Source organism: Camelus ferus, chromosome 12 (genome assembly GCF_009834535.1).
Source record: "Camelus ferus isolate YT-003-E chromosome 12, BCGSAC_Cfer_1.0, whole genome shotgun sequence".
Lineage (NCBI taxonomy): Eukaryota > Metazoa > Chordata > Mammalia > Artiodactyla > Camelidae > Camelus > Camelus ferus.
This window is the reverse complement of record NC_045707.1, coordinates 37,780,560-37,806,526: the sequence shown is the minus strand read 5'-3', so window position 1 is coordinate 37,806,526 and position 25,967 is coordinate 37,780,560. Positions and strand designations below refer to the sequence as shown.

At 40.0% G+C, this 25,967-nt stretch overlaps 1 protein-coding gene across 9 annotated transcripts in view; it reads left to right on the top strand.

Moving 5' to 3' along the window:
- TCP11L2 (t-complex 11 like 2) overlaps positions 1-23,115 on the top strand; it is a 41,188-nt gene extending 18,073 nt beyond the window's left edge. For 8 of the 9 annotated variants that reach the window (XM_014566864.2, XM_032493423.1, XM_032493424.1 and 5 more), the window contains 7 exons: positions 866-986; positions 1,993-2,213; positions 4,023-4,159; positions 13,285-13,472; positions 13,688-13,869; positions 16,155-16,327; positions 20,760-23,115. In XM_014566864.2, the coding sequence (XP_014422350.1) occupies positions 866-986; positions 1,993-2,213; positions 4,023-4,159; positions 13,285-13,472; positions 13,688-13,869; positions 16,155-16,327; positions 20,760-21,004 (1,267 nt within the window). In that variant the 3' untranslated portion in view covers positions 21,005-23,115. The remainder of the gene's footprint in view (positions 1-865; positions 987-1,992; positions 2,214-4,022; positions 4,160-13,284; positions 13,473-13,687; positions 13,870-16,154; positions 16,328-20,759) is intronic. The other variant, XM_032493425.1, reaches the window with a different exon arrangement.
- The last annotated feature ends 2,852 nt before the right edge of the window (positions 23,116-25,967 follow it).

Sequence of the window (25,967 nt, the reverse complement as noted above, 5' to 3'; positions counted from 1 at the left end):
AAGAAAAATTAGGAGATAATGTTTAACCAGCAAATTATTCATTCATTCACCTAAATATTCAGTGAACACTCAGTAAATGCCAGTGCTGTGTTAGGTACAGTGGCAGGTCCCTAGAAGTTGTGGCCTCTACCTCGGAGAGGTGTATATCCCTGTGGGGCATAGAGACTTGTAAGTAATTACAGTTCAAAGAAATGTGTGCTTTTCCAAAAACTGTTACAAAATGCTGTGGGAGTTCAGTAGGGCTATGTGTTTTGATGTGCACCTACTTTAGGACATTGACATGCAGAATAAAGCAGGAAGGCCACCTATTCTATTGTGAGCCTTTCCTAGGAAGGCTCCTCTTTCAGCAGTTTGGTCTGGCTGACTTTAAATGGGACATCTAAGCTGAAGTTGGCAGGCATTCAAATGCATGTCTCCTTGGGGCCAATCTGTTCTATTCCATGCCACGAAACTTCAGCTGTTAAGGAAAGAGCAACTGTCATCTCATCCCCAGATCTAGAACAAGTCTAAAGATCAGTGTATAAGAGTAGCTAGTAAATTACAGTATCTCCTTAGGACAGAATTTTATAAGCTTACTGAAAGCTATAGGAGGGAAGCATTTTAAAAATCTAGGGGAAACACGTAAGACAGAATCTTAAGTGCAATAAATACATAATATTGTACAGACCCAGTATTAAAACAGTTGTAGTAAAACAGTTCCTTCACTGAACATATGTCAGATATGTCAAAAGATTAATAAGGGGATTATGAGCAATCTTTACTCTGGTTTTCTATGTTTTCTAAGATTTCTACCATTGGCATATTTCTTTTATAATCAGGAAAAATAGTTCTTATTTTAAAAAAATAATCCATTTCATTCCTATAGTTTGGCAGGTCGAGTAAGGCACATTGTCCACCAGGCCTTCTGGGACGTCTTGGAGTCAGAGCTGAATGCTGAGCCTCCCGAGTATGAACATGCCATCAAACTGTTTGAAGAAATCAGGGAGGCAAGTTGATGTTGTCTGTGTTAATTAATGATCTTCCCCCCAAAGACTGTTTTCATGTCTTCCAAAGAGTATTGGAGACTCTTTTTGAAAAACAGAGCCAGTTCAGTCACTGGAAGGGTTTTTTTCCTGCACCTTCTGGAGCCAGGTGGAGGCTGGGAAAACAGGGCAGTGGAGGCCAATGCTTAGCAGGTAGGGCAGTGGTTGTGGTGCTTCAGAGCACAGACTCTCGAGTTAGCTAGACCTGGTTTAGTGACAGGCTCTGTCTCCCTTTAAGTCTCTGTTTTCTGAGTAGTTGTAAGAATTGTATCAGATAACAGTTATAGCTAACATTTACAGGACACTTGCTCTATTCCAAGCGCTAGATTATTCATTTATCCTTACAATGCTGTGAGGTAATTATGCCTGTTTTCATTTTATATAAAGAAATGAAATTCCCTGACTCATCCAGGGTCACACAGCTTTGAGGGGTTTGAACCCTGGCTCTCAGGCTCAGAGCCTGTGCTCCTAACCACATGCTGTGTATATAAGTATAGTGCCTGCTGTGTAGTGAATACTCAATATAAGTTGCTTATATAACATATGATATTTAAATATCATATATTATACTAATGGAGCCCATGGGTGTGTTACTGTTTGCCCTTCTGCGAAGGGTTCTTTTGGAGCCATGATCTGCAACTTGTTCTTTCCTTGCATAGTTTACCTGTAAACTTTTTGAAGTTCTTTCAATAATATTGCTTCTTTGCCAGTTATTTTTATCCTGATAGCGTTTGTAAGTTCCCGTGGCGGGGCAGGTAGGGGGTGCTTTAATTCAGAAGACAGAGCTTTTTTTTTAGAGTCAGGACACTGGAGTGCTCCTCTGATCCACCACCCAGCCTGTGCAAACTTTTGTGGCATCCAGGGTATTAAAATATGGACAGGGCGCTTGGTCATCTAGACATTGAAATAGAAAATGATAACCTTTATTCATTAATGATGCTGTCATTAATTCTTTCCTTCCCCTGTGTAGATCCTTCTCTCTTTTCTGACTCCTGGTGGCAACCGGCTACGCAACCAGATTTGTGAAGTTTTGGACACAGACCTCATTAGGCAGCAGGCTGAACACAGTACTGTCGACATCCAAGGCCTTTCCAACTATGTCATCAGTACTATGGGAAAGCTTTGTGCTCCTGTGAGAGATGATGATATCAGAGAGTTAAAGGCCACTGGCAATGTTGTGGAGGTGCTGAGGTGAGTGCATTTTCTTAGGAAGTACAGGAATAATAAGCAAGGGGCAAATCAATCATTTATTGTGTACATGGAGTTCTCACATAGAATGACTTAACAAGGTTGTTAGTTGGCATGTGCTGGGCCCTAGGGATGCAGTGATGAAAAAGGCAGATACAGTCTCTGACCCCAGAGAGTTTATAGTCTAATGGCGAGATAGCCCTTGAACAAGGAATTACAGTTGTGATGAAGTGCTATCAAAGGGGAACATGAAGGGATGAATGGAGCCTCCATCAGGGGACCTAATCTAGTCAAGGATCCAGGAAGATGTATTTATTAGTTAGAGTGATGCTAGCTGCTATGACACGTAAACCCTGAATTCTCAGTGCTTTAACCAATAACAGTTTGTTTCTCACTCATATAAAAGTCTGAGTCAGGGATTCTTGGTCAGGCAGACTTTCATGAGTTGTTCAGGGACCCAGGCTCTTTGTCATCCCTGACTCCACCCTTGCCCGGGTCCTTGGAGTCCTTTACATTCAGCAGGTGAATGGGAAAGAGATCATGGGGAAGGCATACCCAGTGCTTAATAAACAACCTTGGCCCAGAAGCAACACATTCCATTGGCTATACCTAGTCTCATGATCCCACCTAGACTGTTTGCTGTCTGGAAACACATTGCCCAGACACAAATCCACACTGCAGATAGGGAATGCGGACTTTGGTGATCAGCTAGCCATCTCTGCCACAGCTCCCCTGAGGAAATGAGGTGTACAATAAATCATGAGATTCTAATGTGACTGTGTAGACAATAACTTCTTTGTGATCCCAGAGAAAAGAGGATTCTGCAATACTTTCTGCCATGGGAGGGAACTCTTCTCCCTTTTATTTTTTATTTTTTATTTTTTTGTGAATATAGTCACATTGAAAGTTAAATTTCATATAATAGTATTGAAAAGGTAGAGGAAGGAAACTGGTTTGCATATAGTGGGTAACTTACTTTGTTATTTTGGGAAGGTTGATAACCTCTCAAAGTCACGCTTTCCCCATCTGTAAAATGGGCTATATCCTTTGAGTTGAATCAGCTGTGGCAGTTTATGATTCTCCATTTGTGAAATCCTTACTTTGAGTTATCTTATTACCAGTGTGTAATACCAAATCTGTGGTGTTCATCTTGGTCACATATTAAGCACTTACTGGTTGCTACTATTTGCCTGAATTTTATATTTATTATCTCATTGGCTTTTCACAACATTCCTCCAAGGTTAATCTTGTCCCTTTCTTTCATAGATGAGGAAACTAAGGCTCAGAAAGATTGAGTAATTTGTGCCTGACCAGAGCTGGTCAGTAGCAAAGTTGCATTTGAGCCCAGGGCTGCCCAACTCTAAAATGAAGTGGTTTTCCCCTGTGTTTCACTGCCCTGTTCTTTCTTTTATTTCCTTTTTTCCCTTCTTATTCTGTTAGAAATAGAAATCACATACACTATGTTCAGACTCCTTAAAATTTCAGGGACTTTCAAATGAAAATTCCTTCTTGAATCTTCTTTGTCTCAGTGTTAAGACTCATTGTTTATGCTGCTTAGTGTTTTTCTATCAGTTTATGGCTGGATGTAATGGCTTAGCCAGAGGTACTGTGTTTCTAAAGCAAATACTGTTGAGATCTGTGGAAGAATACATTTGGAATGTCTTCTGTGAAAAGTGACCTTGCCAATGACAATTGGAAGCTCAGAAACATTTTAGGGATGTTTATCTTTTCCATCCTGTAAAATAGATAATAGTGACTGAATTTCAGCTTAATTTCTTGATCACCTCTCTATTTTAACTCTAAAATTTTTAGACAGATATTTCATGTCCTGGACCTCATGAAAATGGATATGGTCAATTTTACAATTAGGAGTCTGAGACCATATCTTCAACGCCAGTTGGTGGATTATGAGAGAACCAAGTTCCAAGAAATTTTAGAAGAAACTCCAAGTAAGTACAATATAAGTGTGTGTGTGTGTGTGTATAAAAATTGGGTGAAAATATGATATTTTAATTTTTGGCATCTTAAGTAGTATCACTAAAGATTTTTGCATTTTCATTAAATATTTTTTTTTAACTTCTGTAACTGACACCACAAACTTATGGCTGTTTACTCTGACCCAGGAACTGTGCTAAGCACTATTTACTCCTTCATGAAGTAAAAAATTTTATTGAGCATCTGCTGTGTCCCAGACACTGCTTAGGTGCTGTGGATAGACCAGGGAACAAAATAGAATAAAGTTGTGACCCCCAAGGAACTGACATTCTAGTAGGCATGACAACAAACATATATTGTCAGATGTGTTACTAAGTGCTACGAAGACAAACAGGACAAAGGGACAGAGAGTAGTAATGAAGCGGGAGTGAGGGTAGTGGGTGTTTTTTAGATGAGGTGGACTGGGAAGGCCTCTCTAAGGAGCAACATTTGAGCAGAGTTTGCAGGCCAATGAGGAAGGGGCATGTGAAGAGGCAAGAACATTCCAGCCAGAGGGAGCTACAAGTACAAAGGCCTTAAAGCAGAAGCTTGCTTGCGAAGTTGGACAACCCAAGGCAGACAGTGTGGTTGGAGTAGAGTAGGCAAGGAAAGTGTGGTAGGGGAGGCAGCCGAGAGGTAGACAAGAGGTAGATGAGAGGTAAGTGGCTCATATACAGCCTTGTTAGAAAATGAGAGGGATTCAGATTTCATTCCAAGTGTGATAGGAAGTCATTGGAGAGCTTTGAGCAGGGGAGCAACATCTGATTTTCTTTTTTAAAGTATGCTCTGGCTCCTGGGCAGAGAATAGATTGTACAGGAGCAAGGAGGGTAACAAGGGTACCGATTAGGTGGTACTGCAAATGGTGGCCTGGTCCAGGTGGTAGTGTCAAAGAATAAGAAGAGGTCAGATTTGGGGTGCATTTTGAAAGTGGAATAAAAGGATTTACTGAAATTTGGATGAGGAGAAAAAGAGGAGTTGAGGATGACTCAGAGTTTCTGCCCGAACAGCTAGGTGAATAGTGATGCACATTAGTAGTTGGGAGAGACTAGGGAAAGAAGGTTGGGAGATGGTACAGAATCAGAGATCAGTCTTAAATATGTGAATTTTGAGACCTTGATTGACATCAGCATGAAGAGGTCAAGTAGGCAGGTAGAGAGATACAAGAGACTAGAGTTCAGGGGAATGGTGGGAACTGGGGATGTACATCCGGAAATTATCGGTATGTTTGTTGGTAGAAAAAGCCATGGAGCTGGATAGTAGCTAACATGTATAGAATACTTATCACATCCTAAGCGCTTTACATATTTCAACTGATTTAATCTTTATAAAAACTTTAGGAAATTACTCTCCATTTTATGGATGAGGAAACTGAGGCACAGAGAGGTTAAATCACTTGGCTCCACAACACAACTCGTACAGCGTAGAGCTGGGACTCACAGTCCCTGCTCTTACCCATGGTATTATACTGGGTGAGACTATCTAGGGAGTGAGTGTATATGCCGGCAGGGCCTGACATGGTCTCTGCCCCAAAGCATGTGCATTCAACCACTATGCAATATTGCCTCTTTTCAAACAAGATGTCAGTTATCTTGGGGGAATTTTCAGAGAGAGCTCTAGCATCAGGTGGCAGATATGACTAGATGACTTCTAAGGATCCTTCTGAACAAAAATTCTTTGACTTCAGGGCTATATTGTTTTAGCTCCAAAGGCAGAGAGAGGGATTATGGGAAATAGAACCTTACCTAGAACCTGGATCTGAACTACAGTAGCTGTGTTCTTAGCAGCATTTTCCTGAGACTCTGGTTGGTTTCATCTGTGTACATGTATGTGTGTACTTGCACACGTGTAAATATCTCCATGTCTTCAATCAAGTTAGCTTGTAATCTTAAGCAAATTTCTTAATATAAGGTTAAATTATGGCTTTGTTCATCTCAAGTGATTTGTTTCTCTCCTTAAAACTCAGGCTTCGTGATTTGCACCTTTCACATGGATTTAGATATTTCCAGAGATTTAAGAATAGAATAAATCCAGCTGTGCATGTAGGTCATTATTGCCGAGCTCTAAATATGTTCCCAGAGAAATCAGGAGTCCAGGAAGCAGAGTGTATGTCAGCTGTTAATTATATCCTCAAGTTACTCTGCCAAAAGTCGGCCACTGTGCCCTCATATCAAAATAAGAGCCTCCGTATTGCACAGAGGGACAAAAGTGCTGGATTTTTGTGTGTACATGATTTTTATAAATAATTATTGGAAAATTAATACAGAGAAGTACTCTGGGTTTCTGAATTGACTCCTAAAAGGATTGTATTTTGTTGACAGAGAGATTTTATATAATTGCCCCATTTAAAATACACCCTAGAAAGCCTTAGGCAGTGATTGGGTGCATGTATTAAATGTCAACAAGTAACCACATTAGATCCAACAACTAAATTATCTGTGGAAAGATTGGCACATTACCCCTGGGGGCCAGGCCACAAGTCATTTTGCAGATACTCAGAAAGAAAAGGTTTTATTTATTTAGATAATGTCTTACATCTGGTAAAATGTTCTCAGGAACGTCATCTTTTGTGATTCAGAAATCCTGTGGGACATAAATATTTTTCAAAAATATATGAAACTGCATTATGATTGTCTTTGCGTGGCACCCAGGGCATTCGGGAAATACTGATGGAACATTTTAGAGATGAGCAGACTGGTGCTCAGCAACAACCTGCCCGAAGTCAGAGCTGCACAGCTGATTAGTAGCAGAGCTGGGACTGGAAGCCAGGTCTCCCACGACCAAGCCCAGGATTAAACCAAACTGCTGCTTTGGTTCCTTTCTTTGGATTTTAAAATTTTGTGTTATATTGCAAGTACCAGAAGCCATAGAAGGAGGAGGCCAGTTCATAGAAAAGCTAAAATACCTGAGTGTGAGCAAAGCCAGAAACCAGGAAGGCATCAAGAATCTGGGGAGGAAAAAACAAGGGAAAGTTCCTGCTTCCATTGTCAGGATGGTTAATGTGTACTTCAACATGGGCCATCCTTGAACACCGTAGCCACCATTCAGAGCCCCAGGAAAGAGTCTGGTGGGCATTATGACTCAGCTAAGCCAACCGCTGGAGGTTGCCTGGTCGTGATATTCATAAAAAGAAAGCATGGAGTGAGGGAAAATGACTTCTCAAAATCAGCACCAAAAAAAGGGAAGGTGAGGTGTTGCTAGGCATAAAAGAGCAGATGTCATGGATAAGGGAACTGCATTCTTCTAACTGAAAATTGGGGTATTTCGCTTGAATATTTTCCAGAATATTGAAAATAGGGGCCATCTAAAGCCTTGCACAACTTCAGGGGCTCCCATTCATGTATTCTGTACCACTCTTCTAGTTTATTAAATGGTGCCTATTCAGAATTATACAGACTAAGAGCTAGTCTGGCCATCCCCCAAATCCAGGATGGGGGTCACTCAGGTTTCATGCTTAGGTACCAGATTTCATGCTTAAGTACCATATTAGAAGTCAGCAGAGATGGGAATTGTATTCCTTGATGAATCCATACGGGATACCCTTGTTGCATTCATCTTGAAAAGCTCAAATACTAAACTCATGCCAAACTGGCATCTTATACAGGGCATTCCCCAGAACTCTTTGAACTTTTTGTAGCACTAAATAGCACAGTGGCTTTTACATAAATATTTATGTGTGTGTTCTGTGTTGATAAAGCTTTATGTGACTTCAGCTTGAGTTTACTAGGTTTTTGCCTTAGATTCAAGGACTTAGTTTCTTTTTTTTAATTTTATTGAAGTATGCTATACATACAGTAAAATGCGCCTACTCTAAGTGTATACTTCTGTGAATTTTGACTAAATACTATGCCCATGTAACCAGCAGTACAAATAAGATACAAAGCATTTCTATCACTTGGAAAAGAATCCTCATGCCCCTTGCTGTCAGTCTCCCCTGATCAAAGTAAACATGGATATAATTTTTATTGCTGTAGATTAGTTTTGTTTGAACTTCATATTAAATGAAATCATACTGTGTTCACTTTTCTGTTTAACTTCTTTCACTCAACATAAGGTTTTTGCTATTCATCCATGTTTTCATATGTATCAATAGTTTATATTAGTGAAAAGTATCCTATTGTATGATTACATACTTCATTTATCTATTTACTTGCTGATGGACATCTGTTTCTGGTTTGGGGTGACTATGAGTAAAGCTGCTGTAAACATTTGTTTACCAATCTTTGTGTGGGCATATGTTTTCATTTTCTTGGGTCAACACCTAGGAGTGGAATGGCTGGGTCATATGGTAAACATATGATTAATTTTAGAAGAAATGGCCAATTATTTTCCAATGTAGTTGTGCCGTTTTATACTCACTATCAATGTATGAGAGTTCCAATTGCTTTACATTTTCACCAACACGAGGTGTTATCAGTCTTTTAAATTTTACCCTATATTTACAGAGGATGTGAAAGTAGTATCTCATGTGATTTTAATATACATTTCCATGATGACTTATGATGTTTGGCATCTTTTCATGTGCTGAATGACCATTTATTTATCTTGTGTGAAGTGTCTATTCAAATCTTTTGCCCATTTTAAAATTGGGTTATCTTATTGATTTGAAATATGTATTCTGGAAGCAAGTCCTTGTCAGATTTTTGTGTGTGCAACTTTCTTCCCATCTGTGGCTTTCATTTTTCATTCTCTTAACACTATCCTGTGAAGAGATGTTTTTGATTTTGATGAAGTCCAGATTATCAAATATTTCTTTTATGGTTTGTGCATTTAGTGAATTGTTTACAAAATCTTTGCATATCCCAAGGTCATAAAGATTTTTGTGGATGTTTTCTTCTAGAAGTTTTATAGTTTTAGGCTTATGAACCATTTCAAGGGAATACATTTCAAGGTTCAAATTTTTTCCTACATATGTCCAATTTTGGCATTATTTGCTGAAAAAGGCTACCTTTTCTCCTTCTAATTGTTTTGGCATTTTTGTTGAAAATCAATTGGCCATACACTTGTGAGTCTGTTTCTGAACTCTGTATTCTTTTTTTTTTCATTGAGATAATTTATAACCATAAAATTAATTTTTAAAAGTGTATAATCTAGTGGTTTTTAGTATATTCACAAAGTTATGCAACCATCACCAATACTTTATTCCATAAGATTTTCATACCCCAAAAAGAAACCCGACACTTATTGGCAGCGTCTCCCCATTCCTCCCTTCCCTTAGCCCTTGACAGCCACACTTCTACTTTCTGTCTCTATGGATGTGACAGTTCTGGACATTTCATATAAATGAAATCATACAACTGGCTTTTTGTGTCTGGCTTCTTCCACTAAGTATTATGTTTTAAAGATTCACCGATTATCAGTATCAATATTTCATTCCTTTTTATAGGACTCTTTCTTCTTTTCCACTGATCTGTATGTCTACTCTTAGCCAATACCATACTATCCTGATTACTGAAGCTAAGTCTTGAAGTGAGATAGTGCTAGTCTTCCAACTGTATTCTTTTTCAAAAAAAGCTGTGTCTATTTTAGGTTTTTTGAATGTCCATATGCATTTTAATTAACTTACCAGTTTCTGCAAAAAAAAAAAAAAAAGCTGTCTTGGATGGTCATTGGAGTTATGTTGAATTGGCAATTTAATAAAATTGAGTCACTCATCTGTGGACTCAATATCTCTCTTTAAATCTTCTTTAATTTATTTCAGCAGTTTTTTTTTTTTTTATTTTGGTGTACTGGTCTTGTAATTATTTAGTTAAATTTAATATCATTTTATGTTTTTCTGGTGTTATTATAAATGCTATTTTGTAAAATTTTTTATTTTCTAGTTATAGAAATATAATTAATGTTTGAGCATTAATTTTGCATCCTGAGGCCTTGCTAAATTAACTTATTAATTCCAGTAGCTTTTTGGAGTATTCCTTAGGTTTTTCTATAGTATATACGATCATGTTACCTGTAAATAAAGACAGCTTTTACTGGGGAGAAGGTGTGGCTCAGTGGTAGAGCACATGCTTAGCATGCACAAAGTCCTGGGTTCAAGTCCCCAATACCTCTATTAAAACACACATGCACACACACACAAACCACAAACAAACAAAAAAACAGCTTTTTTACTTCTTTTATTTAAAAAAACAATCTGTGTGCCTTTTATTCTTTGTCTTGTTGTATTGCACTGACTAGGACCTCCAATCAAATGTTGTATAGAAGTCATGAGAGAGGGCATCCTTGCTTTTTAGGAGAAGAATGTTTATTGTTTGCCCATTAAGTATGATGTTAGCTGCAGCTTCTCATAGATATCCTTTTTTGGGGTTGACGAAGTTTTCTTCTTTTTCTAGTTTGCTGACAATTTTTATCTAAATAGGTCACATGTTAAATTCATCCGCATGCTTTAGTATCTACTAAAGTGGTTATATTTTTCTTCTCCTTTATTGTGTTAATGTAGGGAATTACAGTGATTCATTTTTTTCTATTGTTAAACTACCCTTGCAATCCTGAGATGTTTATTCCACCCCTTGGCCATCATATATTTATCTTATTGCCTTTATAATGCTTCCTTAAGGATTTTTGCATCTGTATGAAAGATATCCTGTAATTTTTTTTTCTTATAATGCCTTTGCCTGATTTTGGTATTGGGCCTCATAAGATGAATTGGAAGTGTTCCCTCCTCTGCTTTCTGAAAGAATTTGCAAAAAAACACTCTGTGTCTTTTAGTTTGATTAGCATGTGCTGTGTATATTAGTAAACGTTTTACTGGGTGACAGTTGCAACGGAGATATCTTCAGACATATAGGACCAAATCAGTTTGTCAGTCTAAAGGAGACTATTTCAATTTTTACACCTATAGTTACCTCCAGAAATGGTGAATTAACTTGGAAAGCTACCAGGTCTCTCATGCCATATACAGAGAGTGAGGCTTTTTGAGAACCTACTAAGTGAGAAGTAACACTGGAAAACATTTGATTAGTTTCCAAAGCAAATGGGTCTGCCAAAACTGAACCAGATTTTTCACACACCTTTTAAGCTGTGCTATGAGCTAAATTAAGAGAAAGTGAAATAAAAAATAAAGGTCATAGCATTGGACTCTCAGAGTCTTAGTTTTCATATCACTAATGAGATCAAAGACACATGAGATATTTAATGATAATTTTTAAGAAATAGAGACGTTGTTTTTCAGGTCAGCTGTTCAAGAGAAATGACAGCCAGATCAAACATTCAAAGGCAGGTGTGCTTCAAGAAAGGAGATACAGGGATTGGGTCCATGCAATCAAGAAAGGCTTCCCAGAGGAAGAGGCATTTGGGCTGGACCGCTAAAGCCTGCCTGGCAGGATTTGGATTTAGAGAACCAGAGATAGTTTTGGGGAGTTAGGCCAAGCCTCCCTGGCGGGAAATCAAGAGCATGTATTGGTAGGGAAGTTCTCTTGGGCCACCACTGCTTCTGGGAAATTCTTAGGTAAATACATATGTAAAGCCATTGCATTTTCTTCTATTTCTCTCTCCCGGTACATAAGAAGCTCTCTGAGTGCAGGGACCATGTTTACTCATCTGTGAATCCCCTACACTTGGTACAGTAGCTGGTATGTAGTAGGTGCTCAGCTGTCATTGAAGAAATGAATAGAGAGGCTCTTTTCCCCATGAAACACAAGGGTACCAGTGCCTCGTGGGGTTGACCTTGCTTTTGGAGCCACATAGAGCAGTCAATGTACTAGCTTGTGGGAATGAAATCTCAGCAGATCCCTTAGAGAAAAGCCCATGCTTCCCTCTAAACTTGTGCTCTTTCTGCTTTACCAGTCCTACTCAATGCTGGCTACATATTAGGATCACCTGGGGTGTTTAAACACCGATTTCAGGCTGATTAAATCTAAGTCTCCAAGAGCTGGTGCCCAAGTTTGTTGTTGTTGTTGTTGTTGTTGTTGTTGTCGTTGTTGTTGTTTCTTTTCTTTTTAAAGCTCCCCAGGTAATTCTACATTCAGCCGGGATTGAGAACCTCTATGCTGCACTGTTGCTTTTGTTTGAGATAACTAAATGGGCTTTTAAACGTGTCAACTGTAAATGATTAAACCTGCAGTATAAATGCTTATTACCGCCACATTGTAATTATAGCCATGATGGTTTCCACTCTCTCTTTCACTGTTGGATATCTTTTAAATAAAAGACTGCAAGTCTTTTACATCTTTAGAAACAGAGCTGGGAAAACCAAGAACAACATTTGCCAACTGAGGAGATACAAAGTTGTGAAATTCTGGGGGTGGTGTTGCTTTAGTGTGGCAAACAGAGCTGCTCACAAGTTCCCCTGTTTAAGTGCTAGGTCTGAGGAAGAATTTCAGGATGACTATTCTTTATTTTGTTCTCCAGTTCTTTTTTTTTTTTTTTTAACCTACACCTGTGTTCAGTCTGCATTTTTTTAAAGCAATTACCACCTTATAAATTCTACCAGATACATGATTTTATAAGAAATATGGTATAAAAAGAGATCTGTTTCTATGTGAAAACCTTAGAACTGGGTCTAAAGTAAAACAAGGTGTGAATACCAGTGTGCACGTGCATTTTGGGGAAGGCATAATTCTCATCACTCAGAGGGGTCCCCAAATCAAAACTGTTTAATAGTCAATGCCTTTAAAAACCTTCTCTGCATGAAACTCAAGGTGTGCGTGAGCTGGCCTGTCTACCCATCTGGTGCCATCTGCTACCTCTCTCTCCCTTAGTTCTTGATGGGCCAGCAGTACAGATTTCCTTGTAGCATCCAGAATGTGCCAATTCTCTCACTATTCCAGGGCTTTGTGTGGGCTATTCTCCTGGCCTGGAGTGACAGCCCTTTTCTCTGTCTGCCTTGTATCATCAAGTATCACTCATGGAGTTCTTCCTCTTAGACTCTACCCTGGAAGCCTCTGCTCGCTGCACTCCCACTTGTACCTTCTAGTATTCACTGTACTCATTCTGCTGTAATTGTTAGCTTACGTGTCTGCCTGCCCATCTGACTATACACTCTTTGAGGGGCGTGGCTGACTTGTCATTTATGCCCAGAACCTAAGATGTGTCCATCGTGTAGGATGCACACATAAGGGATCTTTCAGCTGTAGAACAAATATGTGGCCTTTTCACTTGTAGATGCTCTTGATCAAACTACAGAATGGATAAAAGAATCTGTAAATGAAGAATTACTTTCTCTTTCCGAGACCACTTTAACACCTGGGGCCGAAAATAGCTCCAAGCCATGCCTGAGCCCTACACTGGTGCTAAATAACAGTTATTTGAAATTGTTACAGTGGGATTATCAGAAAAAACAATTACCAGAGGTGAGTGATTGTGATTTTTTTTCTTCCCTCACGTTTTCCGATATTCTAATTCTTCAGAGTTCTAACTGTGAATCGGCTGGACTGTCTGTGTTGCATGTGGTTTAGTGATTTCACTAAAATCAGATAAAAATGGGCATTTGGGTGTAACACTGCTATTTTACATGTTCATGGTATTGCATTTCCCTTTGTTTTTACATTTTAAATAAATATTCTAGACACTCATGACAGATGGAACACGACTTCAGGAACTGACAGAAAAGCTGAATCAGTTGAAAATTATTGCCTGCCTGTCTGTAATTACCAACAACATGGTGGGAGCTATTACAGAAGGCCTACCTGAGCTTGCAGTCAGGCTAAAAAGGATTTCAGCTGTTCTACTTGAGGGCCTGAACAAAGAGTAAGTTCCCAGTGTTTTTATCTGCTCCGCCTCATATTAAGGCTCTGTATGTATTTAGGAGAACGTGAATAACCTTGGACATCTGGATGTGATATTCAGGACTGTGCTGAATAACCTTGGACATCTGGATGTGATATTCAGGACTGTGCTTTAGAGACGCTTAGCTTATACCTTCTTTTTCTAGAATTTCTTTTAATATCTCTGAAGGCTTAGATGTCCCAGCATAGTAAGGGGAAGGTCTTTTCCGTGACAAGTATCAGGGTCAGTATAGTATTGCCACTTAGGATGGGTGTGTGCAAAAGCTCTTCTTTGACGGTGCTGTGGAAAATAACAAACAAAACCCAGAAATCCACTAAGCTAAGTGTTTAGAAAGCCCTGACAGAGAGGCTTTCCAACTCAATTGTTCTGACCCCATCTTTTTTTTTTTTTTCAATGAAATATTTACCAGCTTCATTGATCCAGCCTCTGTGAAGACTTCAAAGTGGTGACATCTCTGTCCTTCAGAGATGTTATACAGTCAAGTGAAGGTTGTGTTTTTGCTAAGTTCATTTCCCAGTATCACACCTTTGTTGAATACTAGGATCCTGTTTCAGTTTTGCATTCAGCCCATCCTATTGGCAATGCTTCCAAGGCAGAAAATTCTTAATCTTACTCAATGACCAGGTGTTTTCATGGATCTCATACAGGCCAGCTCTTCCTGATGGTTCCCCTTGTAGGTGTTTTCAGAGACTCGTCCTGTTCATTCCTCTCTTTGAAGGGAGATACACCTATCCTCTCACCCTCCTGCCCATTACTCAAAGAGCACATAAATTGACGTGATAAAATCCTAGAATATTAACAGCCAAAAGAAGCCTGAGTGGTTGCAGCATCCAAAGTTCTCATTTTGAGCTGAAGCTCAGAGAGAGAACAGGCTCTGCCTTGGGCTGCACACCAAGAAGAGGGCAAACCGAGGCCTGAGCCCTGGCCTGACTGCATCAAGGCCCTGCCCTTTCTACTGACTCGGTGCTAGCCTGCCAGGCTCTTTTAGTTCACATTCCAAGACCCAAGACCTATAATGAAAAGAAGCCTCTCATGGTTTTGCAGTCATCTTATCTTAGCATTTTCCCACACTGAGTAACCATTACTTTCCAGAAATTTTTATTAAGCCTTTAGCGAACCCCCAATGCTGCTTAAGAATTAATATAAGTCACATAGCAAAGTGGTTACTAAGAGGACAGGCTTTTGGGTCAGACAGACCAAATCCTGGCTATGATACTCACTTGTAATGCACCCTTGAACAAGATCCCAAATCACTCTGAGTCTCACTTCCAAAATTATAAAAGAGGAATAATAATTATACCTCCCCTGGAGCTGTGGGAACTTAAGAGGACTCATGTGAAGCATTAGTACAGGTGTCTGGCACATGATAAGTGCTTGATAAATGTTAGCTTTTAGTAACTACTTTGTTGTTAAATCGTCTTCTTTATAGTTGTTCTGCCTATCTGGTTGTTTTGTTGTTTTATTTAATTCCCCCTCCACCCCACTCCTCTTATCCTTTAATTCCCATTTTGCACAAAGTTATCTTAAAGACCCTTTCTGGATAGTGAGATGCAATTTTCAATCATTTCCACTAGTATGGACCCAACAGATGCTATTTCTAATTGCCTCTTTTTCCTTACCAATTAAATCATCCACTGCTAATTACTTTCTACATTTTCTAGACTCTGTATATTTAGGGTTGATCAGTTAACTTGAAAGTAACAATGGGAAGGAGCTTCTTATTTATGATTATGATAGGTCAAGAGTTTTAGGTAATTTGTCTTTATGGTATTGACCTCTGAATAGATCCATTTCTTGTTTTTGGTTGCTGTTAGAGATTTACTGCTCAGGCATGGGTAAAGGAATTGATTCTACCTCATTTTCCAAGAAAATTGAAAAAAAAAATCTATGAATGAATCTACTCAGACCAAAGGGTTTATCTTAAGAAGTAAATAGGTATTGTCTTTCCTCTTTTGATAGCTCTACCTAAAAATGGGGTTGCAGACTTTATTTTCAGGGACCACATTTTCCTATTTAAATGCTACCTACAGAATCGAGTGGTTTCAAGCATTTAAAATTCTGCTGCATATAAAGGTTTGTGGTTGGGAGGAATTGCTATTTTCTAAGGTCGTTCTGGTAGAGGTAATTCTTGTCTGTATAAAAGAAAATTAGTAGACATTTGAAACAAGTTGGTATATTTTTAAAAAGACAAAAAAACCTGCTGAGTAATAACTATCCCTGATGGGATTTTGTTTCATATTTTGTAGGACCTGTAACTTGAAGGAAGTCCTGAATTCTATCGGTGTTCAGACTTGTGTTGAGGTTAATAAGACCCTGATGGAGAAGGGTTTACCTGCTTTAAATGCTGAGGTTCAGGCTAATCTTATAGGTCAATTCTCAAACATCGAAGAGGAGGACAATCCTATCTGGTCCTTAATTGGTGGGTCCTCATGTTTTTATTGGCTTTTCTGCTTCCATTTCAATTTGCTTTACCTTGCTGGCTTTGACTTATGTCCCTCAAATTTTAGTCTCAGATTACCTGCTCTTTTGGTGAATAAAAGTATTTGAAAATATGAAGAAAGTAGGAATATTCAAAGGTTTGGGACTTACTGCTGCTTCTGTGTGTATATGTAGCAGAGTGGGGTGGGGGGATGTTTCAGAGCCCTCTGTCTTACTACCCAGCCAACAGGTTTTCATGAAGAAAATAATATAATGCGGCCAGTAATGTTAAATCACTAGATCAGCACAACAATCCAAAGCAGCTGGCAGTGTGTTCACAGCAAGTCCATATGAACTCTGCTGTGAGCTAACCTTTGTGGGCCCAGGCCCCTTTCTTGGCCGGACTTAAAGGGACGAAGAGTGGAAAGGCCATTTAACTGAGAGGCATAATAGGTGGGCTTTTCTTGCACTTGATTGCTAAGAAAGTATCTCAGGGTCAAATTGTGTTGGTGAGTTGGGAGAACGGAGAATGGATCAGTTAGGACTTTTTCTGTTACCCGTGACAGAGAACCTAAACTTCTAAAGTAACTTAAGCAAAAAGGGAGTGCATTTGCTCATGTCACAGAAGAGAGCAGGGTGGGGTTGGCTGCTGGTACAGCTTAGTCAGAGTTCAGACCGTGTCCCCAGTACAGTTTCCTCACTTTGGTCCCTCAGTACTGCCTTCCTCTGGGCTGGCTGTCTCCACAGATAGTCCCTTCCCAACATAGCGAGATGACTTCAGCTCCAGCCTACATCTTTCCATGTTTAAGTCAAGCCAAAAAAAAAAAAGAGGGGGGAGTCAGCTTCCGTCTCCTCATGGCTCTAACAGTGACCACAGAATTGAGTCTCTTTTGGCTCCAGTTGGTGGTCATGTCCCATTCTTGACTCTGTCATGGTGGCCAGAGCAGAAAGAACTCAAACCCAAGCCATGTGTTCAGTTCCCAGAGCCAAGGTGAATCAGCTTTACCTGTAACACCTGGTCTAAAATTAGGGACGAGATCGTTTCCCCCAAACAAAATCAGGATGCCGTGGCCATAAGAAGGGGGAGAGTGTGGTGTGGGACACAAAGTGTCCACTACAGAGGGTGAGGAATGGACCAGAAGGAGGAAGAGAGTGCGGAATTAGAATGTACTGACATACCAGGACTAACCTGCAAGTTTTCAAAGTACAGCACTGACTTCTCTAAGAATCCAAATACTTACTATTTAGTTGAGGCTCTTAAATAATTTCTTTCATTCTTATTCCTGAGGACATGGGATGCTGGCAATCTAGGCCACCCAGGCCACCTAATAGCTCAAGACTTCAGCCCCTCCCCAGAAAAGAGCTGTCTGGCGTGCAGCACATGGGCTGCTAAGAGGTGACAGGTGATAACAGTAACACACACACAGTGGAACCGCAGCTGTCTGTGGCTGAGCCCTTCCCTGCATGACCTTCCCTGCTGCCATGCACCTCTTCTCACAGCCAGTAGTCTCCAGCTGTACAACTAATACCTGGGAGATTGTGTTCCTCGGAGGAAGAGGGGCAGACTGTCTGCAGTCTCTGCCACATATCCGGAGACCCCCACTAGTGCACAGGCCTCAGGAGGACAGTGTGCATATTTGTTCACTGCTGGTTCCCCATACCATGCTGAGCCCAGAGATGACCTTTCATAAATATTTGTGGAATGGGTGAATGCATCAGAGACTTAGAGCAGTTAAGTAGATCTCACCCGAGGTCACATAACTAGCAGTTTGCAGAGTAGGGATTCTTCTCGAGCCTGTCTGACTGATATTCTTAACTGCTCTCATGGGCACTGCTGTCAGAGCTGGAGCCCTGCTGCTTGTTGGCAGGGTGGCCAGAGCATCTGGGTGTCCTCCGTGCCTTTGCTGTAGATCAGAGAAAGTGCTTGCAGTGTCAGAAGGGAGAGGGAAGGTGGGGGTCAGGAGATGCCCCACCCCAGGTGGCCTCTTAAAATCTGGTCAAGCAACTTTTTTCCACCCAGCTCTCCCCAGTCCAAGTTTCCTGTTCTTTTGCAAATTGAAACTATTTTTTAACCTCATTCAAAGTATTGTTGCCTAGCAACTTGAATGACTCGCTTGAGCATCTCTTGCTGGGCTCTGGAAGCCAAGGGCATGTCTTTGGCAGGGGCTGGGTTTGGCTGTTCCTAAATGGACAGACGCTTCTGTCACTTTAGTCTTGGCCTAAAAACTGACTCGTCCACAGAGGAGACAGAACCACTTGTCAGCATAATAACAGTTGTGAAAGAGTTTCATTCTTTAAACAGTCTTGCGGAAATGTTTTTGGGCAACATCTATGATGAAAATAGACCTGGGCCCCTGAGAGTCAAGAAATCAGCCTAAAGGGAAATTTAGTAGACAGTTTGCTTTTAATTCTTTGCCTGTGGAGGAGTTTGAATACATGAAGCATTTAGAGGGATCCCTGGGGGAGAAGGACTCCAGCTTAGCCCTGGCTTTTCTCCCCTGTTATTCGTGGTACCCATAGTCTGCCTTCTTTTGTTCTTAGTTGATGTGCTATTTATTTACAGTGGCATTACAACTCCCACTGTGTTCTTAGCCTTTTAAAAAGATAATTAGAAAGGGAGTTTTCTTTCAAACCAATTTTTTTTCAAATGTATACCAACACCAGGTAAAAATTGTTTATGGATTACCTGCTGTGTAAATTATTTGCAGGCTGATAGCCACCTACGTTTTTAAAAAGTAATTTTCGATTGAACAAGTGACACATCCATGAATAATTTCCTCTTGTTGACAAATTTTGGATAAAGCCCAAGTTATCTTTGACTACCTTCTCCAGCCCCCATTCCTCCCTGGCTCCCATTGTTTTCAGTTTGGGGTTTGTCTTTAGAGACCTTTTTCATTCCCTTCCCACTTCCATCAGCATTTACCATGTGCCAGCCACATGCCAGACCAAGTTAAAGATTAAAAAAAAATACCCCTCACCTCGGGGAGCCCCCTATCTAAGATGGGAAAGAGAGAAATTCTCAAGCAACAGTAATGTGGGGTGATAGTCTAACAGATGCTAGGGAGAGCCACAGAAAGGAGGTGACTTTAGCATCCACACTGAAGGAGATGAGGTGAGATGGAAGGGCATTCTAGTAAGTGAAAATAATTTGGGCTAAGATATGGACATGGGACACTGGGGCTCTGAGTTCTAGGTCAGGTCTGCCTGGAACGTGTGATTTTGGGGAGTATTTGGAGATAAGAGTTTGACAAATGTCATAGTTGTCCATATTTGATGGAGTGTGTTCTCCTTAGTAAACTTTCTTATTTGAGGGATTTCTGTTTCCAAAGCCAGAGAACATCCCTGAAGCAGCATGGGCTGAGCAGGTCTGGCTTGTCCAGTACTATTTGTCCAGTACCTGCAGCTTACCTTATTTATGCACTTGCATAATTTGCATGCTTTGGGGAAATAGTCTCAAATGCAGATACACTGAAACAATGAAGCAGGAAGAATAGAGAAGGTTGCATTCCCCCTTGGGGTGGCCCTTCCTCAGTGCCTCCAGATTGTTGGCCACATGGGGGGGGGTGACCATATCATTTATTGTCCAACCCAGGACACTTTTGAGAGTACTCTTTTTAATTAGGCTAGGACAACAGGTATGAACTTTGACTGTCCTGGGAAAACCCAGATGTGTGCTCACCCTTGCCATGGGGCAATTTGGGCCCCCAAGTTTCTATTTTTTCAAAACACTGTATGGGCCAAAGTGGCGGTGCCAGCTTACAAACTCAGCTTTAGTGTACATAACTAAAATTATGGACATTGAGTTTTTGTAAGAGTCCCCAGCCCTCCGAAAGTGCTATACACGTTGTATTAGTTAGCTCTTGCTGCATAACAAATCACCCTAAAACTCCATCTATCATTACTTACACATCCATGGGGCAACTGGGTAGCTCTTTTGGTCTTACTGAACTTACACATGCATTTGTGGTCAGCTGTGACGTGAGTAGGGAGTTCTGCTGATCTTGCCTGGACTCTCTCAAGTGTGTGGGAGTTGACTGGCTACAGGTTGGTCTAGAATGGCCTCAGATAGAACAGCTGGGTTTCCCTCGATGTGGTCTTTCATCAGGCTTAGGCTAGTTCACACGGTGGTGGTAGGCAGAGCAAGCAGATTCAAACTGTGCCTCACGAGCATGGAACTAGCACACCAGCACCTCTGCTGCATTCTGCATTGGCCAAAGCAAGTTGTAAGGCCATCCCCAATTCAAGGCAGGGGGAAACAGACACCAGTCTTTGATGGGAAGTGCTGCAAGGCTACCATGTAAAGGGAGTGGGTATAGGGATGGGTAAAGAATTTAGAATGCTATTGCAATCCATCTTCCACAATTACTGTTCTCATTTTTTAAAATTATATGCTTTAATAATGGGATGGATAAAGATTTCTTCTTTTCCCCCAGAAAAACGAATCCAGCTGTACATGAAAAGCCTACTTTGTCTGCCAAGCCCTCAAAAATGCATGCCTCCTGTGCCAGGAGGCCTTACTGTCATTCAGCAGGAGCTGGAAGTGCTAGGCTGTCAATATGCAAACATTGTGAATCTCAACAAACAAGTGTATGGACCATTTTATGCGAATATACTTCGAAAGCTGCTCTTTGGAGTGGAAGCCCTCAGGAAGGCGGAAGCTTCATCTTCTACAAACTAAAGAGGAACTGACATTGGATAAGAGATTGAAAAACCCAGCACTTAGGTACCAAGTCTGTTTCCATCGATGGCATTACACATGCGGCACATTCTCAGTCCCGTCCAGGGTGCAGTGTTAACCTGAACCTGTGTAATCCAGTAACATTAGCATTGCAGGAGACATGCACATCATATAGACTGTGTGCACCCTTTTCAAATTCAAAAGAGATGTTTTTAATGAACAGAATGCAATTTGTAATTATATTGCCTGTATGATACTTGTAAATGTTTTCTTAAACGTTTATATCTGGCTTATTCATTCAACTCTTAAGGAGTTTTATTTCCTCACTTGTCACTATCAAATCTAATGGTTTTTAAATTTTGGTACAGCTTCTTAAGGGTTGAAATTTGTGAAAATAACCAAGGGGACTGATGTTCTGAATAAATGATGTTAAGTAAAGATAATTGTATTTGAAATGTACAATTAAATTTTATTAATGTGTAATAGCAACTTACACGGTAGGTCCTCAAATTCTGCAGATGTGCCAAGTCACATTTTGTAATATCAATTGTCAGTATTTTTTAGAATTTAAATGTATTAAATACAGTTTAAAGCTACGTATGAATTTTAGATAAAACCTCCCTTGTTCATTTAGTGAAAACAGAAACAAATCCCTTCTAAAATTTTATTCTAGAGGGTGGATTCTTCTTGCAAATTATCCTGCTCTCTGAGAGAAGCCATTTTTGCACACATCTCTTCATGAATGTCCTTGCATTTCTCAGGCCATTGGTAAGGTTTATATAAGATTTTAATATTTTTACATAAGGCAGGAGTGGTTTGAATTGGTTTACTTTTAAGAAGAAGAAGAGAAGTTGATAAAACGAGATCTCCATTCTCAGTGAAATTCAGATCTGGAAAAGAAACAGTTTAATTTTGGATTTTTAAATCATATAACGTACTAGCAAATGCCTTCTCTGCTGTTTAAATTCTTACCCCACTATGACAAGGATACTTTTCTAAGTATCATCATCATTTGTCATTTTCTTATGCATTAAATCAGACTTTGCCAAGCTGGCACTAGTTGTCAGGATTCTAGAGAGAGCTGCTTGTCCTGGAATTACATACTGCCTCTGAAGTGTTAAGGGAAACACTACCATTTGGGCAGATTCAGTCTGGAGAGACTTTACTTGCATAAAACACATTTTAATTGTGTAGTTTTCTGAGGAGTGTTGAACCTTAGTAATTTGATGGGAAAGTAAGAAATAGTACTCTTTTCTTCCTCACTGTGACCTCCACCATTAATTATTCGATAAAGTTCTAGGAAATGATTATGTGAATAAATTATCTACAATTTTTACATTTTGGAGGCATCTGTCAAAATTGGAGGAAAATTTGAAAGTCGATGTTTTTTTCTCACAATGACCAATGCATAAATTAGCCATTCTATCCATTTAAGTGGTTGTACATTAAGTGGAATTTTACTGAAGAGCACGTCATTGGTCTTACCCGTGTTTTCTTTCTTCCTATATTTCCATTCTGCTCCTGTTTTCCTATCTTAGAAACCATATGGTGCTGTAGATTTTTTGTTTTCATTGTCTTTTAAGTTGAAGTCGTTTTCGGCTGTGTTCACTTTGGGGCCTGGACAGCAGGGAGGGTCTGACACAGAAAGGTAATGTGTAGCGTGACTTTCTGTTGCTTTCTGAGGTGAACTGTGTACTTAACAGGGAGACCAGGTGGTGCACTTATTTATTTTCAGATTGGAATCCACCTGGTATTCTTATATACTTGATTTTACTGCAGTTGCCAGCAGGAAAACAATGTGCAAACGTTTTTTAAAAAAATGAATTTAAAATTAAGGGCATTCTTTTTTTTAAGTGTCAAAGTAAATCTCAATGTCTCAAGTCTGGATTTAGGTAACTACATTCATTAACATTTTAAAATCATATCCTTTAGCATGTTTATTTGGTTTTTACTTAAATGTTTACTTCTGCTTTTGAGAATTTTCTTAACATGGTCTTATTTTGTAAGGTCAATTTTATTAAACACCATACACATATTTTCATTCTTTCCTGCTAAGACATGTATTGTGTACACTAGTTAAATTTTAAAACATTAAAAATTATTTCGAGATAGCTGGTGTCTCTGTTTTCTAAACCACCTTTGGGTAGCTCAGGGCTAGAGTATTGCACAGTCTTTACTGCAGTTGTTCTAGGACTCTTCCGCTGATTGTCAGAGCCTCACAGACATCAGGTCACGTTCATTCATTAAGTCAACAAATACCCATTCAGTGTCTACTATGTGCTACAAAGTATCCTAGGTGTTGTGATACATAGATGACTAGCAGACACTGTCCTGAAGAAGTTTATAACCTAATAGGAAGGATGAACTTGTGAACAGTTATAATAAAGTATAATTTGAGCTATAAAACAAATTAATACACACAGTGTGAAGAAAAATTGCTTGACTGTTTCGTGGAGATAGATCATCCTTGAGCTAAAATGAAAGATAGGCAGGAACTTACCAAGAGGCCAAGAAAGGGAAAGGCACAGGTCAAGTGCACAGTGAGTGCAGTGGTGTGGAGAAATGGTGGGCCCAGGGACCAGCCGACAGAAGAGTGAAAGTGGTAAGAGGGGTACAGAAAGGTAAAAGGCTTCAGGGAAGGTCTTGCTCAAATATGTGGGGTTTGTCCTGAAAGAAATAAAGAGTCATCAAATCTTTTGAAATAGGAGAAGGTCACAAACAATTTGTGTTTTGGAAAGATTGTCCTGGCAAAGGCCACTTGCTTTTGCTAGAACATTCTGTGTTGTGTGCATGTGCATACAGGCACTCACACAGGAACACAAGGCACAAGCAGTAGAAATGGACTCTGGCTAACAGAAGCAGGGAGACCGTTTATTGGGGAGGTATTAAGTGTCTTACAGAATCTATTTAATCTGGGGAGTTAGTCTTGGAAAATGGATAGAAATCAAGGCAATGCAAGCGGCAAGACTCCAGCCAAGCTGGATTCAGTGCGGTGGCTTCAGAGGTTGATTTCTCAACTGTCCTTGCTGCTTTGCCTCATTTGCTCAATACTTAAAGTCCTGGATATCAACATTCATTCAGAAGAATCTCTGTCAAGGGCTCCACGCTCTCACTTGCAGGAGACGGAATGAGAGAGTAGCTGACTCTTAGACTCCCATGGATCCACCAAGGTCACCCAACCAGAGATTTCTCCCAAATAGGAAGGGCATGCTGAGGAGCAGAAAGAGCAAAACAAATCTACTATCATGTACATTGATGAGGTCTTTAAAATCTGAATGGGAGAAATGTGTGAGACCATTCAGTCCAGCATCACTTCTGAGAATGACACCAACAGGCGATTCCAGGAAGGGCATAGTCAATGAAGTCAATGTTTATTTGTGTGTGTAGATGAACAGATAGCTCCCAGGTCACCGTGGCCTCAGTATATGGCCTTACTTCTCAACTGTAGTTCAAAGTGTAGGGTAGGTTGGTGTGTGTGGCAGGAGGCTCTACTCCATTCAGCCACTCAGGGACTCAAATCCCATCTATCTTGTAACTCAGCAGTTCCCTAGATCTTCAGTCTCATTAATCTCTCAGAAGATAGAGAAAGAAAAGGATTGTCTACTTCCAGTCACAGTGCATTGGCCAGACCTCAATCATATGGCCCCCTCTCACTGCAAGGGAGTCAGAAAAATGTGCCAAGGAGAAAAAGGCTGGCACAGGTACTGGGTATTGGTGTTGGTAAGCATCAGCATTCTCTACCTCAAATCCCTCCGGCTTCCTTGAATAAGTCCTATGAATCCTCTTTTCCTGAAAATAAGTTTAAAATCATGTGTCTGCTCTGATCTTTTAGTGGTAGCTCCCCAGAGCACTGTGTTGAGAGGATTTTGAAGCCAAATCCAGGATAAGCAGTGAAGAATTCTGTGGCTGATTGGCAAAGTATGCCCTGGGCATGGGGCGTTCCACCTTTTTGTGCAACGTATATTTTTTTTTCACTTGAATCCTTCTTGAAACTAAAATTCAGCCTATTCTACCTCTGGATATGTTAAATACCAACATTTTCCACTCATTATTCAGTACAAGTAGCATGGGACTGAGAGTCGTAAGACCTGAGTTTGAATTCACTTCTACTTAATAGCTATATGACCTCAAGCCAGTCTTTTCATCTCCCTGAATATCCATTTCCTCCCCTACCTGCCTGCCTCACAGAGCTATTGTGAGAATCAAATGAGATAATGTATTTGAAATTGTCTGCAAACTCTAAAGCATAATGTGGCCAGAATACATTACAATAACTAATTTATTAGTCCTAAACCTCTTTCAAGCTTCAAGAGGTTTTAGTATGGTGAGATATGATGATTGAGTACTTAAGTACATAAGACCAAAAATTGTCAAATGTCATCAGAACCATGGTTCATTAAGCCCCGTATTGTCATTGGCAGAGAAACTCAAGGGTACGTAGAAGGCTGCAGTTATTGTCCTTAATGTTGACTTCAAAGGATAGTGACACAACCCAACCTGTTCTAATTTCGTTTAGTAATCAGGTATGACTTTATCCTCCATGATTTAATCTAACCTTTTAGAAAGTACGTTTGTTTGTTTTACCAACTTGCGCCCTCTTGTTCTCTATTTTTGAAGTGAAGCTTTATCTTTTTATGTCGAAGCTCAGTGTGCTAGCCTCTTTCAATTTTCAAGAGAAAGGGATCTAGGTATTTACTGTAAGGCTTTAAGAAGAAAGGAAACCCAGGAATCTGTCCCAGCAGCTGCACTTGCAGGAGTGGGAGAGAACCTGAATATAATTTTTTTCCTTTCAGAATATAGTAAAATAATAATAGCCACTGAGCATTTACCATATGACAAGGGCTACCCTAAGCACTTTATATAAGTGATCTCATATAACGGCACAACACGCTGCAAGGCAGGCTCCGTCATTATTTCCATATGTGCAAAATGAGACTCAGAGAGGTTAATGAAGTTGTCCAAG